Here is a 13,503-nt window from a genome sequence, read left to right on the forward strand (position 1 = left end):
TATCTTAATTATATTATGTGATATTAAAAATGAAAGTACGGATTTCCCTCGCTTTATGCAGGTTCTATATGTGCAAATTCACTCTTATGAAATTACCCTTTTTATACCAAAAATTTGTCATATGTGAGGTAAATTCACTCTTATGTGATCGGTGTGGTGGAAGCCTGCAGTCAGCTGCTTTGTGTGGTGCACTATGGGAGTGATGCGCACCAAAATATAGTCTCCTGTGTGGATCTGTGCTCCTTGCTCGTTGTCTGTGACACATGTTTCTGTAGTTGCCATCCCCATTATGGTAACATTCACCACTACCTTGTGCTTGTGTGTACTGTCTGCTGTTGTTGAGCACCAAAATTATCTTGTAAAAGTGGTAGAAATGGGTCTGGGGGTCAGTACAGTCAAGGTCTTGAAACATATCTATATTTGTTACATTGTAAAGTGGGTTCCCTTTATGCAAATTCGAGTTATGCGCTGTGTACTCCTCTGGTCTTGAGAAGGCACTTCCTAGCCACCTTGGAGCGTGTGCCTGGGATTGCACATGATGTTTGGTCCTGTGATCTCAGCGGGGAATTGCATTCTCCCCGAGGGAAACCCCAAAACTCTCCTGCCACAACTTTGATCTTTCTTTCAGTGGCAGGGCTTCCTCCTGTGGTTCCCTGTGGGGCAGTCACACTCCCTAGTGGGCGTTTTTGGGGCTCCACCTTCCCTACACCCCAGCCATGTGCCAGCCTACAGGACAATTGCTTGATGACCAGCTGGTGCACCCTCTGGTATTGATTCTCATACTTTTCCTTGCCTGCAGGGCCTTTGGTGTCTTTACCCAGCTATGGGCCTCTTCGGGGTGCTAGGCTGTCCTTAATATTCTTTAGTGCCTTTCTTAATGGCACTGCAGCTTGCAGCACATGCCTTGATCGTTCTTAATCTGTGAGCACTGCCCAGGGCCCTGACCTTTGTTGGGGTTCCTTGGGGCTACCAACAAAGAAAAAAGGATTAATAACAAAAAAAAAAAAGGGGGCACAGGGCCTTGGCCCATCCCCAGTCATGAGCCCAGTATCTGTGGCTCTGGAAGTCCCTCGATGCCGTCTTTGTCTTTTCAATGAGTTGCAAACCCCTCAAAAGGGGCCTGTCCTCGTGCACCTGGGTGCTAGCTGGTGCAGTCTGCACCTGGCTTGGGGGGCACCTTTGCTGCTTGCCTCTGGCTGTGCCTCCTCCATTTCTCCTTTGCTGTCAGCTTTTATTTTGGCCGGGCGGCATTCGGCGATGACATCATCCACCGGCGCTGCTTTCATCCAGAAATAAAGTTGGCTAGTGAACTACGCGGGCGTTCCGTTCTGTCCTAGCATGGCTCATCTGTTCCTTGTGCCTCTGTAGTGGGCAAGTTTGCTTGGTCTTCAGGGCTTGCATTGTGGGGTTAGGTTGTCCCTGTTGCGAGTTCCGCCATGGAGAGGGTCCCTCATGTCCCCGTCTTCATTCCCAGAGGACGCACCGTTTTCTAGGAATACACGTATAGCATAAAGCGAGGGAACCTGTACTAAAAATCTAAACTTGTTACCAGTAACATACAGTTTTAGACTCATCATCTTCTTGGTACCACTAGACTTGAATTACAAAACTTTCTTTCAAAAAACCTGTACATTTCATTGGAATTACTTAAAATGTATAATCTTAAAAAAAATTTTAGCTTACATTTTTGGACAGCATCCCTTTGATTTTAATATCTATTTGGCTGGAAGGGTGAGTTATTAATTTAGTTATATTAAATTGACTGCTGCTCTGCTTCATAGACTCTTAGGGGACATCCAGACGAGTGTGCACGAGCCTCTTGCAGCATCTCAAAGCCCTTTGAGACACTTGAAGAGGCACACGAGGGAACAAAAAAATGTTCCCCATGCTGCAGATTTTCAGTGTGGGGGCAAAATTAGACCCCGGTCAAAAAATACCTTGAGGAGAAAAAAAACACCTGGCCCAATCCCCTGCCTACCCCCTGAGTCTCCCCTGATCTCTGCCCTGCCCAACCCCAGCATCCCTGAGGCAACCGGAGGCTTGAGTCCTCCACAGCGATGCTCTGATGGCCATCCAGAGTGTCTCTGTGGCTGGCCCTCGCCCTGATGCTGAAGCCCACTGCCTGCCCTTGCTGGGTTGGCAGCTTGCCAGCCTCACGGAGCTGGAGCCAGGCTCCTGCACTGCCACTGCCCCATCTCATGGGTGTGGCCAAGGTCAGCAGGACATCACGCAGCTCTGTGTACTGTCAGGCAGCTGGGGCCACTCAGGCTGAGCAGTGCCAGGCCCTAGGTGATAGCTGCAGTGGCCCCAGCTGCCTCACAGTGTGCAGAGCCATGCAGTGCCCTGCCAACTCCAACCGCACCTGCACAATGGGGCAGTGGCAGTGTGGGTGCCAGGTGGCCGGGGCTGGTCCCTGCTGCCCTGTGCTGTGCAGGGGGGCTCTGCCAGGAGGCCCCAGTGACCCTGACAGCCACTGCTACTTCTGGAGAGTGCAGGGCTTTTTTGTTTTAGAGTGCTGGGAGGCTGGGGCAGCCATCGGGGGTTTGGGGGTGTAAGTGGGGGCTGGGCAGCCATCATGGGGTTTGGAGGAGTAGGCAGGGGATGGAGCCGGGTGGGGCAGCCATCGGGGGGTGGGTCTGGGGGTGCAAGTGGAAGGTGGGGCCAGGCAGAACAGCCATCAGGGGGTTGTGGAAGCTGGTGGGGGTTGGGGCCAGGTGGGGCAGCCATTGGGGCATCTGGGGGTGTAAGTGGGGGGTGGAGCCAGGTGAGGAAGCCATTGGAAGGGGCTGCAGGAGCTGGCGGGGGATGGGGGTGGGAGGGGCAGCAATCCAGAGGGCTGGGAGAGCAAGCGGGGGTGGGGCACGTGGGCCCTGCAGGGGGAGGGTAGGCTCTGCAGGGGCCATGTGGCCTCTATTGTGGGGGGGCTGTAGCCTTGTGGGGGGGGCATTCTGTGAGCTGGGGGGGCTGCACCCTACAGGGGGCAGGGGACCTACCCCTCCTGAGCAGCTTTCCCCCACTACCCGCCCATGATCCACCCATACCTACCTACACATTCCACTTCCCCCCACACCCCTCCACATCCACTTCCACAACCTCTTCCCACCCCCCTTCTGCAAACACCACATTCTCCCAGCACACACCCTGCGTGCCCAGCTGCCAGACAGGATGAAACCTTGTGGCAGGAGCTGTGGCTGCAGGGACAGTTGTCCCCATGTCCTGGTTAGTGAAGAGATCAGGGGGAGCTCTAACTGTTCTATGGTGAAAAACGCCCCCAAAAGCAAACAGCAAAACATAAGTATTTAGAATTAATTTTATTAGGATGATAAGAGACACTGGTAGGCTTCGAAATTACTTTAACACTGTAAATATATCAATAAAACATTGCCCAACTGATCACTGTCTCTCTGTCTGTTTCTCTCTCTCTGTATATAGTGGTCTTTTGTTTTAATTGTGGAGGAACATGGATTTCAGGGTATTTTACATAGTGACTATGGGATTTTTTTATCAGGGATTTTTCAGTTTTCAGATGGGGAACACCAGAATTCCTGCTAGGGAGGTGGCAGGACCCAGGCAGAGGAGCCTGCTCAGAGCTGGCACCTTGGACCCAGCTGGAGGTGGCTGACCTCCTGGCCAGTTGGGGCCAGGAGGACATGCTTTAACAGTTCAAAGTGGGCCACCACACTGGGAACATCTGGGCAATAGCTGCCTAGATGGCCAGGCAAGGGCACATATGGCAGTAGTGCTGCACAAAGGCCAACTCTGCAGCCACAGCCCACTGGCAGCTGACCCAGAGGGGCAGATGCCTCTACTGGCTATGCAGTCCTCATCTGGGTGTGGCAGGTGTGCAGCAGGTCACAGCCAGGCAGAAGTCCCCACTGCCAGACTGCTGCAGTGGGTAGAGGGTGCAGGGAACTCTCAGGGCTGCTTCAGTAGTCCAGCTGGCACAAGGGGTAGTGTCCCAGGTACCAATTGGCTGGGCCCCAGAAGCTCCTGAGAGTGAGCAGCCCGAGCTACTTGCCAGGGCAGCTTTTTGTACTGATGGGGCCAGAACAGGGCAACTTTTTATAAGTGCTGGCCCCAAGCTCTGGCTCCCCCTGGCTATACATCTGGGAGGAGCCAGGCTGGGTTATTTTGCCCCAAGTAGCACAACTTGCACCACACCAAAGTGCAAGTCCGGGCACATGCACTGAGGCAAAAAGCCCTGGCTCAAATTTCACCACTTCTATTTGAGCTGCTGCAAGCGCACATGCCTGCATTTTTGGACATGCCTTAGAATATAAAACTAGAGGAGACCATTAGACTAAGGGAAACATATCTGACTTCTATATGTTACAGGCTTTTTAATTTCAATTTATTACCCTGTATAGTAAACGGTATAACTTTAGTTTGACCAAAATATATTTTTGAGAAATACACCTGGTAGTTGCTTGAAAACTCAAAGAAATGGAGAATCCACCACTTCTCTATCAGTATGCATACAGTATGTACCAATAGGTAATCATACTCACCTTATTTTTAATTTGAATTTGTCTGGCTTCAGCTTCTAGCCACTTGTTTTTATTTCTATTTTGTCTGCTGGAGTGAAGAGCCCTTTAGTATCTAGTGTGTTCTTGCAAAGTACACAGGGTAATAATATCTATTTAATCTTTTTAATTAGCTAAATAGATTGAGTTCCCCAAGTCTCTCAAAGCAAGATTTTTTTTTGTGGTATTTTAATCTATACAACCAAAGATAGCTGGTATGCATACTATAAAAGTTAAATCTGTGTTCAGATTTTGTTCAATGTGCGTACCATTGAGAAGACATTGGAAACAGTGGATCTTCTGAGCACTTATTTGGGGCTTGAGACAATTGGTCAGTTTCTTAGGTGCAGTAGCTTAGTATTGAGTAGAGCCCAGTGCAGTGCTCTCTTCCATTATTACAGTCACACTGTTACCAGTTGAAATTGCAAGAGAAAGATACAGTATAGGAACATTTATGTGTTATTACTTAACACCTGATCTGAAATGAGTCCCATCTCAAGTATTTAATCAGTTCCCTGTGAAATTAATAAATGCTTTTGCCTTTCATGAGAGTAAAATCGGCCATAAGAACTTTATGTAAAATTGCTTGCTGGACCTAAATATTTGTAAAGTCCTCTGTTTCTAATCAGTGACCTTCTATACATACTGATGTCAGTTTTAATATGTTTTTTTTTAACTTTTTAAACACTACATTAAAATAAAAGATTAACTCACCAAAACATACTTTTACTTATATTTAAGATAGTTAGAAACTAATAGAACTAAAAAAAAAATACATTTAAGGTTGAGCTTTAGTAAATACTGAATTCTTTTTCTCATTAGATACATTTCAAGCAGTGTAGTAAGGGCATGATTTCTGCCTGTGACCGCTGGGTCTCGAGTAGCCCGTCCCGTGCTACTTTGGCTCATGCACAGAGTGGTGTTCTACCTGTACCCTCCCCGACAAACGCCGTGCAGGTGTTGCCTCCGCGTGTAGCTTTCCCCTATCTCTCCTGCCACGACTTAAATGTTCCCTAGTGGTGGGGAAGTGGCTATCCCGGGTCCTCCATGGCACAGGGTCCCGATGATCACTAGCGGGGCTCCGCCACCCTTACACCCTGTCCTCATACCACCTCAATGAGTTGGTCCAATTTTTGCAGCCCTGTACCTCTTCCTCTATTTCCGTAGAGCCTCGTGATTGGACGCCCCTGTTAGGATCCCGGCTTCCGCGGCCGATGGGCTTACTCCAACTTTTAGTTGTGGTAGTTGGCCTGACTCCCGGGCCTATACTATCCTAGGAGAAGATCTGCCCAGACCTCAGCCCGGTGAGCCGTCTCATAAATTCCTCACTGCTTCTCCTCCTCCTCGATCCCTTTTCCACCTCTCAACCCCTTCACTCAGGGAAACTCAAAAGAAAAAAACCTTTCAACAGAGCCTTTCAACCTTTCAGAGAACAAAAAAACAACCCCTTCCCCAGGTCACTTACCTCAGAGACCCTGGGTTCCAAGCTCCCTGCAACTTGGCTGGGAGCAAATCCCTACTCAGGTTTTCTTTCTCTTTTCTACTCCTTCTTTTAGCTCTATAGTCTGGGCTACCTTGTTCCTCAGCCCCTGTGGTGTTCTTGTCTGGAGCTCACTTTACTGTCCTGTAGGCGGTGGGATCTCCCTCTCACCTGAGATGGTCCCTTTCGTGCTGTGCTGTCTCTCTGGCCGCCTTTGTCATGGCTCGCTCCCCGAGCAAGGCTCTTCTTCTTCCCTCCGCCCCGCGCTACTCCCACCTGTGGAGGTAACTTCTGTGCAGCATCTGCTGTTCCCCCTTCCCTTGGAGCTTCTGTCAGTAGGCAGAGTCGCTTCCCTCTCGCCTCCGGCGTTATTATTCTGCTCCCGACCTTTGAAGATGCGGCTGGCGTCAGGAGCCTCCTTTGGCTCCTCATTCGCTGTTTCTTTCTCCTGGAGATAATCCTGGAAGAGACCTGGCGTCCCCGTACTCTCCAGGTCCTTCCTCTCTCCCCCTCTCCCTCGTTCGTTGGCTTCCTTTATCTCCACTGTATGGGGCTTCCTCATGACGTCACTGGCTGGCCCCAGCTGAATAAAGGTACGGCTAATGAGCCGTGTGGGCTTTTCCTTTGATTCCTGTTGCGTCGCGTCTCCTGTTGAAGGTAGGCAGATTTTCCTTATTTTTTCCTCCCTGTTTGTTTGTTTTTCTGTCCTAGGACACTGCTTTACCCTGTTTTTTATTTTATTGTATCCTTTATCAATATTGGTTATGGAATATTGTTTATGGAAAAATGAATACCTAATCCATTACACATTTGCTAGGAGGAAATACTATGAAATATGTGGCAAATAGTGGGTCAAGTAGTTGCTGTAAAATGTAGTTTTAGAAAATAATTACACCTGATTTTGGCAGTTTATTTTAAAATGATTTAGACCTTTCCTTTGTTTACTTGTTTTGCACAGTTTGCTGAAAGGGATGAACATGTTCATAGATCACAAAGAGAAGAACTTGTATGTCAGAATCTACAGGAAGGTAGTTCAATTAAAATACTTGTTTTCACCCTTTAGTGAAAACATTAATATTAGTGACATAAATGCTTCTGATTCACAGTAACTTTAGATTACAATTTGGCCACACGAGAAAATGTTTTACATATTTATTTTAATAAATGTAGGTCAAGTTTTTCTTTGTTGCTGCCTCTTAATCTAATTCTGCCACCAGACATCTAGTTGTCAAGCTGTCTTATTCTCACACTAGTTGTTTATTTGAAGATGAGGGAGTAGAAATTGTGATGACAAAGAAATATATATGTCCAGCTAAGCAAGTTTATTTTCCTGGAAGCCAGCTGGAGAAGTCATCGCATGTTTCATAGCTGTCATTGACAGTCCATGTGCTAAGTCTAGGGAGCATCCAGGCTGGAAAACAGCTATTGAGTTTAATTTATTTGAGTTTAATTTATTTGAGTGCTCTCATCCAGACTTGTTTCAAATAATAGAGATTTGAACAAACCATGTGATAATGTATTACATGATATAGTTAAAGTTCAGGATCAAATTTTCAAATATGAATATTGATGACCTCCTGAGGTCCCTTCCAACCCTAATTTTCTATGATTCTATGATTCTATGATTCTGAGTTAGAGGACATACATTCTTATTTCTTATGCCCCACACTAGCATTTGTATAGAATATGTATGATCTTGATAACAAGCACTGACTTAAGGTTGTGCTAGCTTCTATTGTGTGTAATGTTAGAAGTTGGTTTAAAAATCTGATTTTGAGTGTGTGCGCGTTTCAGATGCACAGGATTAAAACTATGAATTGTAGTAAATTACTAATATTTTATTATAAAACCACTTGGTCATCACTCTTCTCATGAAAAGCTCATTCTGTTTGACAGTAAATGGACAGTGTACTGCAGAATAAAACTTAAGAGAAAAACTGATCAGATAGGGTTGCACCGATAGAGACTTTTGGGGCTAATATGATAGCTGATTTTTAAGGAGGCATATTGGCCTGATACACAGCTCTTCAGCTTGAAGAGCTGTGTCCAGCTGGTTAAGTCTGGTATGGTGGAAAGGGAGGGAAGGAGTTGGGGTGGGGGGCAGGGCGGTGCAGATCAAGGCCCCTGCAGTGAGGGAATGGGGCTGAGGCTGGGACAGAGGCAGCTGCTGACCAGCTGGGGTGGGGAAGGACATGGGGCAGAGCCGCAAGCAGTGGAGTTGGGGGGGATGGGGGTTGTCCTGTGGATCTGCATGGCGTGGGGCGGGCTGCAGCTGTGGGCTGGGGCCAGGGCTGGGGAAGGTGTGGGATAGAGGTGCAGCTTGTCAGGGATGCGTGGGAAGGGAAGTGGGGGCGGCTCCCGCCACTGCATGTTGCTTGTCCAAGAGGGCATGCGGAGGGGCATGTGCCCATGGATCTGCCTGGCTGGGAGGAGCCTGAACCCAGCCTGCCCCACACAGATCTGGGGGCATATGCTCCTCCTCCCCCGTGCCCTCCTGGATGAGCTGCGCACGGTGGCGGGAGCTGCCCTCTCCTTCCCTCCCCTCCATTCTCGCACACCCCCCACCAAGCTGCACCTCCATCTTGTGCCCACACCGGCCCCAGCTGGACAACCCTGGCAACCCCACACCCTCCCTCACCACAGGGGCCTTGATCTGCCCCCACACGTCTGTCCCCTGTCCCCTTCCCACCACACAGACTAACCAGCTGCATGCAGCTCTCCATACTGCTGGCTCTGCTTCTCACTGCCTACGTGCTGCGCTGCAGCTGCATGCACGGACAGGCATTTATCAGACAAATCATTGGCTGCATCGGGCTGATTTCCAATACAGACAATTTTCTTTATATTGGTGCCGATCCAATATTGGGCCAATGTATTGGTGCACTTCTACTATCAGATATGAAAAACATGCTTTTGAATGTTAAAAATTTGCTGTTTTTGCATTAGATGTGGCTAATGTAGAAAATCAGAAGAGTATAACTGAAACATTGCGAGAGAGAGTAAGAAAGAAACTGAAAGCCGTCAAGGTAATAAATTATTTGGATCAAACTTGTAATTTATTGTTTAAATTGTATATGAAACCTAATATATTTCCATTTGTGTTGTGAAAGGCTGAAAATTTAGTCAGTTTAGAAGACTCCACTAGTATACCACACAGGGTAGAGTTCCTTGAAAAGAAGAAATTGGGTACAAGATATGTAAAAGCTGTAAGTTAATTCAATTCTTGATTTTCCTCATTCTTCTAATGTTATTATTTTATTTAGAAAATAAGTATAATTGAATGTCTCTGTTTAGATTGTGCAAAAAGAAACATAGACTGATAAAAGCTTCTCAGATACTAAAGTAGCATACAAAACTTTGGTGCAAGAATTCAGGTAAAGATATATTTTACAGATATGGTAAACAATAATGTTATAGTCATTTCAGTCTGAAGAAAGCATCACTGTTTAATGTGTGATAGAATCTCATTCACATGTACAATATTCCTTTTGTATTAATTCCTTGCTTAAGCCATTGCTGGCTAGTGAAAAAACAGCATTTTTTTAGTTAAATATGTACATAATACTTAAATTGACTACAATGGATATATCAAATAAGTTAAATTGTTAACTTTTGCATTATTTGCCTTTTGTAATTTTACTATGCGACACAAATGTTACATTTTCAATTTATCACTGTTTTTGTTACTTACAAGGCTTAATTCTGCAGAGCAAAATGTTATACATAATAGTTGAAATCCTGGCTCCTTGAAATCAGTGGCAAAATTCTTATAATTTCAATAGAGTCAAAGTTTGACTTAGAAAGTGGTGTATAACTTCATTTTGCTCATTCGTGTCTGAAGCTGACGTTAGCTAAGGTAACTGCCCACAGTAAGCATTACTACCAATTCTTACCACTAGGTAGAGGTGGAATCCGTTTGCATTGAACAAATGGCAACCCAGGGTGAAATAGACTAGAACTGCAGATATATGACCTGATTCAGTATGTCCAGAGGTGCCAACTTATCCTGCTCTGTGGGCCAGGTGAGGGTCACTAGGTTATTCTACAAGCTGGACCAGGACCAATCTCCTGTGTGGCACCTGGTGCACTGGGTCCAGCCCAGATGCCTCACACAGCACATGCCAGCCCTGGGGCTTGCTGTGCACACAGCACTTGGGGCCAGCATGAGGCATGTAGAGCTCAGTGCATAGGATTGACCTAGTGCTGCAGGCAGCACAGGGAGTTGGTCCAGGGCACAGCCTGCAACCTGTGCCCCAGACCACCTGTGTCACGTGCACTGCTAGATCCATGCCACGCATCACAGGCGGCCCATTCCCTGTGCCAGCCCCATGTGCCATGTATGCAACAAGCCGTGGGACCAACACATGCTGCATGTGGCCTGCAGGGCTGAACTGGCCACGTGCATTGCACATGGCATGAGGCCGGCATGGGGCATGCACTTTATGCGGAACCCCATTGGACTGGCTCTTCACAGTGGTTCTGGCATAGCTCAATTCCAACCAGTCCTGGAGCCAGCATGTGCAACTTGGACCCACCCCCTATGCTACATGCAGGGTGTATGGTGTGGTGTCCAACCTGGGCACAATATGTGGTGCACAGGGCCAGGCTCAGAGTGTGGGGTCAGTCCAATGACCCACAAGACAGATCACATGGTTCCACATGCCAGATGCAGCCTACAGACAATTCGCTTTACACCCGTGAGTTGGTCTGTAAGGTGCATCTATTCCCTGCTTTCTATCTGACTTCAGGCTAACATAGCTAACTACCTTTCTCTATTAGGCAGTGAAAATAGGAAAGTATTCGATTCAGATTTGGCCGATTCGGAGGACATTGATTCAATTAGGAGATTTGGATACCTGTCCTGAATCGATTCGGCAAAATCAGCTGCAGAAGATTTGGCACTGATTCAGAGAGGTTCGGTGATTTGGATTGGCCAGGGAGAGGCAGGCACAGCTAGGTGGCTCCTCCGGCTGGGCCTGCCTCTCCCTGGGTGGGGGGAGTCATGGGAGAAGCCCCCATGGCTGCCCTGCCCAGCCCCATCCCCTGCCTGGCCCCAGCCTAGTCTAGTCCCGGCACTTAAAAAAACCCCAACAACCCCCCCCCCCCCCCCCCCTGCATTTACTGGCTGCAGGAGTAGCAACTGGGGCCTCTGGGTGATTCCCCCCTGCACAGTGTGGGGCAGTGGGGGGCAGCAGGGATCACCCCCCCCCCACTAAACACCCATGCAGCAGTTGCCACATGGTGCGGGTACAGTGCAGTGTGACAGGCCACCACTTGTTGTCTGGAAGCTGGGGCTGCTGAGGCTGAGTGCTGCTGGGCTCTGGCTGACTGGTGGAGCCGCCTCATCTCTGAGGCAGCATGTGGCACCCTGCCGAGTTGTGATGCACTTGTACAATGTGACAGCTGCCATGTGGGTGCCAGACAAAGGAGGAGGTGATCCCCACTGCCCCCTGCTGCATGGGGCGGGGCTCTGCCATGAGCATCCCAAGGCCCCAGTTACTGCTCCTGCAGCCGATGACTGCAGAGCTTTAAAAGAAAAAAAAAAGCCCACACACACTGCTCTGGCAGCAGCGATTGGGGGGCCTCTAAGGGCTTGTGGTAGAGGCCCCCCGCACAGCACAGGGGACAGCAGGGAACTTCCCCCCCCCCCCCACTTGCACCTGCACAGCAGTTGCCCTGTAGTGTTGGTCGGTAGAGTGCTGCATGCTGCCTGGGAACTGGGGCCCCTAGGGCTGAGCGCTGCCAGGCTCTAAAAAAAAAATTTTAAAGCAAGATTTCAGGTTTAAAAACCCTTCGTCAGGCTGAGGAAATGTCTGCAGTTGGTGTGTGCTCTTCCTGGATAGAATGAAAAGTAAAGAAGCCAGAGGCTAGGCTGGTATGTATGCAAGATAGGCAGTCAGCGAAGATGTAAATTGAGGCGTCAGTGGGTGAGAGACAGGCTGGGTTGGGGGGGAAAATTCCAAGGACTTGAGCTAGATTGATAGGGTTGAATGGACTTTGAGTGTCATATGGTCCAACCCCCTTTTTGAATGCAGGACTGCTACTCCTAAAATATCCCTGACCCACATTGACCCAGTTACTAGGGGCTGTGTGGAACAGCACCATTCTGCTTTGACTTCCGTTTTGACATTTCGATGGACAAGTGTTTCATTTTGAGTTTCATTTAGTTTTGAAGCACTGTTCTGCTTTGTTTCATCAAAACTGTTTTACTGTTTTGACGCTGTTTTGATGTTTTGTCCATAGGCTATAATGGGGAATCATGAAAATGCCTAAAACTTTGTCATTTCTTTCCTGATTCAGATGAAACTTGTAGGGATAGTAGCCCCTTCTTAGGGCATGAAGCCTGCCAAGTTTCAAGGAGATAGATGCAGAGGTTTCTAGGAAACTGCACCTCAAGGTTTTGACAAGCAAAGCTCCTGTCACTTGCCGGCAGCAGCAGCCTCCTGTCATCTGGCTGGCAGATCCGGGGGCCTGCACCACTGGGAGGGCTGCGGGGCTGTGCCAGACTGTTCCTGGGGATAAGGGGCCCTGATCTGCCTGCTGGATGACAGGAGGCTGGTTCTGCCACCTGGACCCAGCAGCAGCACCAATCTTCCCGGCACTGGGTGCGGGCTGAGCCCAGCACCAGTCCTAGGCAGCAGCTACAGCCTCCTGTCATCTGGCAGGCAGATCGGAGGCCTGCACCCTGGGAGGAGTCTGGCATAGCCCCGCAGCCCTGCTGGGAGTGTGGGCAGGCCCCTGATATGCATGCCGGATGATGGGAAGCTGCTTCTGCCAGCTGAGACCAGTGCTGGCATCCAGCAAGCAAATCCAAAGGGCACAGATCCAGGGGCCTGCACCACTGGGAGGGCTGGGGGCTGTGCCAGAATCCTCCCAGGGGGCGCAGACTGTGGATCTGTTCCGGATGACAGGAGGCTGCTGCTGCCAGCTGGGACTGGTGCTGAAACCAAGTAAACCCGGCTTCGAAACTTGAAATGTGTTGAAACTTTTGAAACATTTTGAGTGCCCTTGTTTTGTTTCAAAACTGTTTCAAAGGCTTTTGTTTTGTTTCTATTTCACTGTTTCAAGCTCAAAACGCATTGAAACAGCTTTGAAAGGAAACACCCGACGAAATTTCACACCGTCCTACCAGTCACCTCCTGAAAACTTCCAGTGAAGGAGATCGCACAACTTCCCTGGGCAGTCTGGGTCCACTGCCTTGTTCTAAGAGTTAGGAAGCTTTTTCTCGTATTTAGTCTAAATCTGCTTTGCTGCAATTTAAGGACATTGTTTTATGTCCTGCCCTTTGTGGCAAGGTCTAACAGTTGTTCTCCTTCTTTCTTTATTTTCAAATATTTGAAAACTGTTACCATGTACTCCCCTTCTAATCTCCTTTTTACCAAACTAAATATATCTACTTTTCTCAACATCTCTTTGGAAAGCTTTCTCTTCAACCTGTCTCTGGGCCCTATACAGTTTCTCTACATTCTTCTGAAAATGGGGAGCCCAGATCTATGCACA

At 48.3% G+C, this 13,503-nt stretch overlaps 1 protein-coding gene across 1 annotated transcript in view; it reads left to right on the forward strand.

The window, feature by feature from the left end:
• CC2D2B (coiled-coil and C2 domain containing 2B) overlaps positions 1-13,503 on the forward strand; it is a 112,829-nt gene that overhangs the window by 1,354 nt on the left and 97,972 nt on the right. Inside the window, exons 2-4 of the mRNA XM_059730334.1 lie at positions 6,962-7,031; positions 8,950-9,029; positions 9,114-9,209. Coding sequence (XP_059586317.1) covers positions 6,962-7,031; positions 8,950-9,029; positions 9,114-9,209 — 246 coding nt within the window. The remainder of the gene's footprint in view (positions 1-6,961; positions 7,032-8,949; positions 9,030-9,113; positions 9,210-13,503) is intronic.

This window comes from Alligator mississippiensis, chromosome 6 (assembly GCF_030867095.1).
Source record: "Alligator mississippiensis isolate rAllMis1 chromosome 6, rAllMis1, whole genome shotgun sequence".
In the NCBI taxonomy this organism is placed as follows: Eukaryota; Metazoa; Chordata; order Crocodylia; family Alligatoridae; genus Alligator; species Alligator mississippiensis.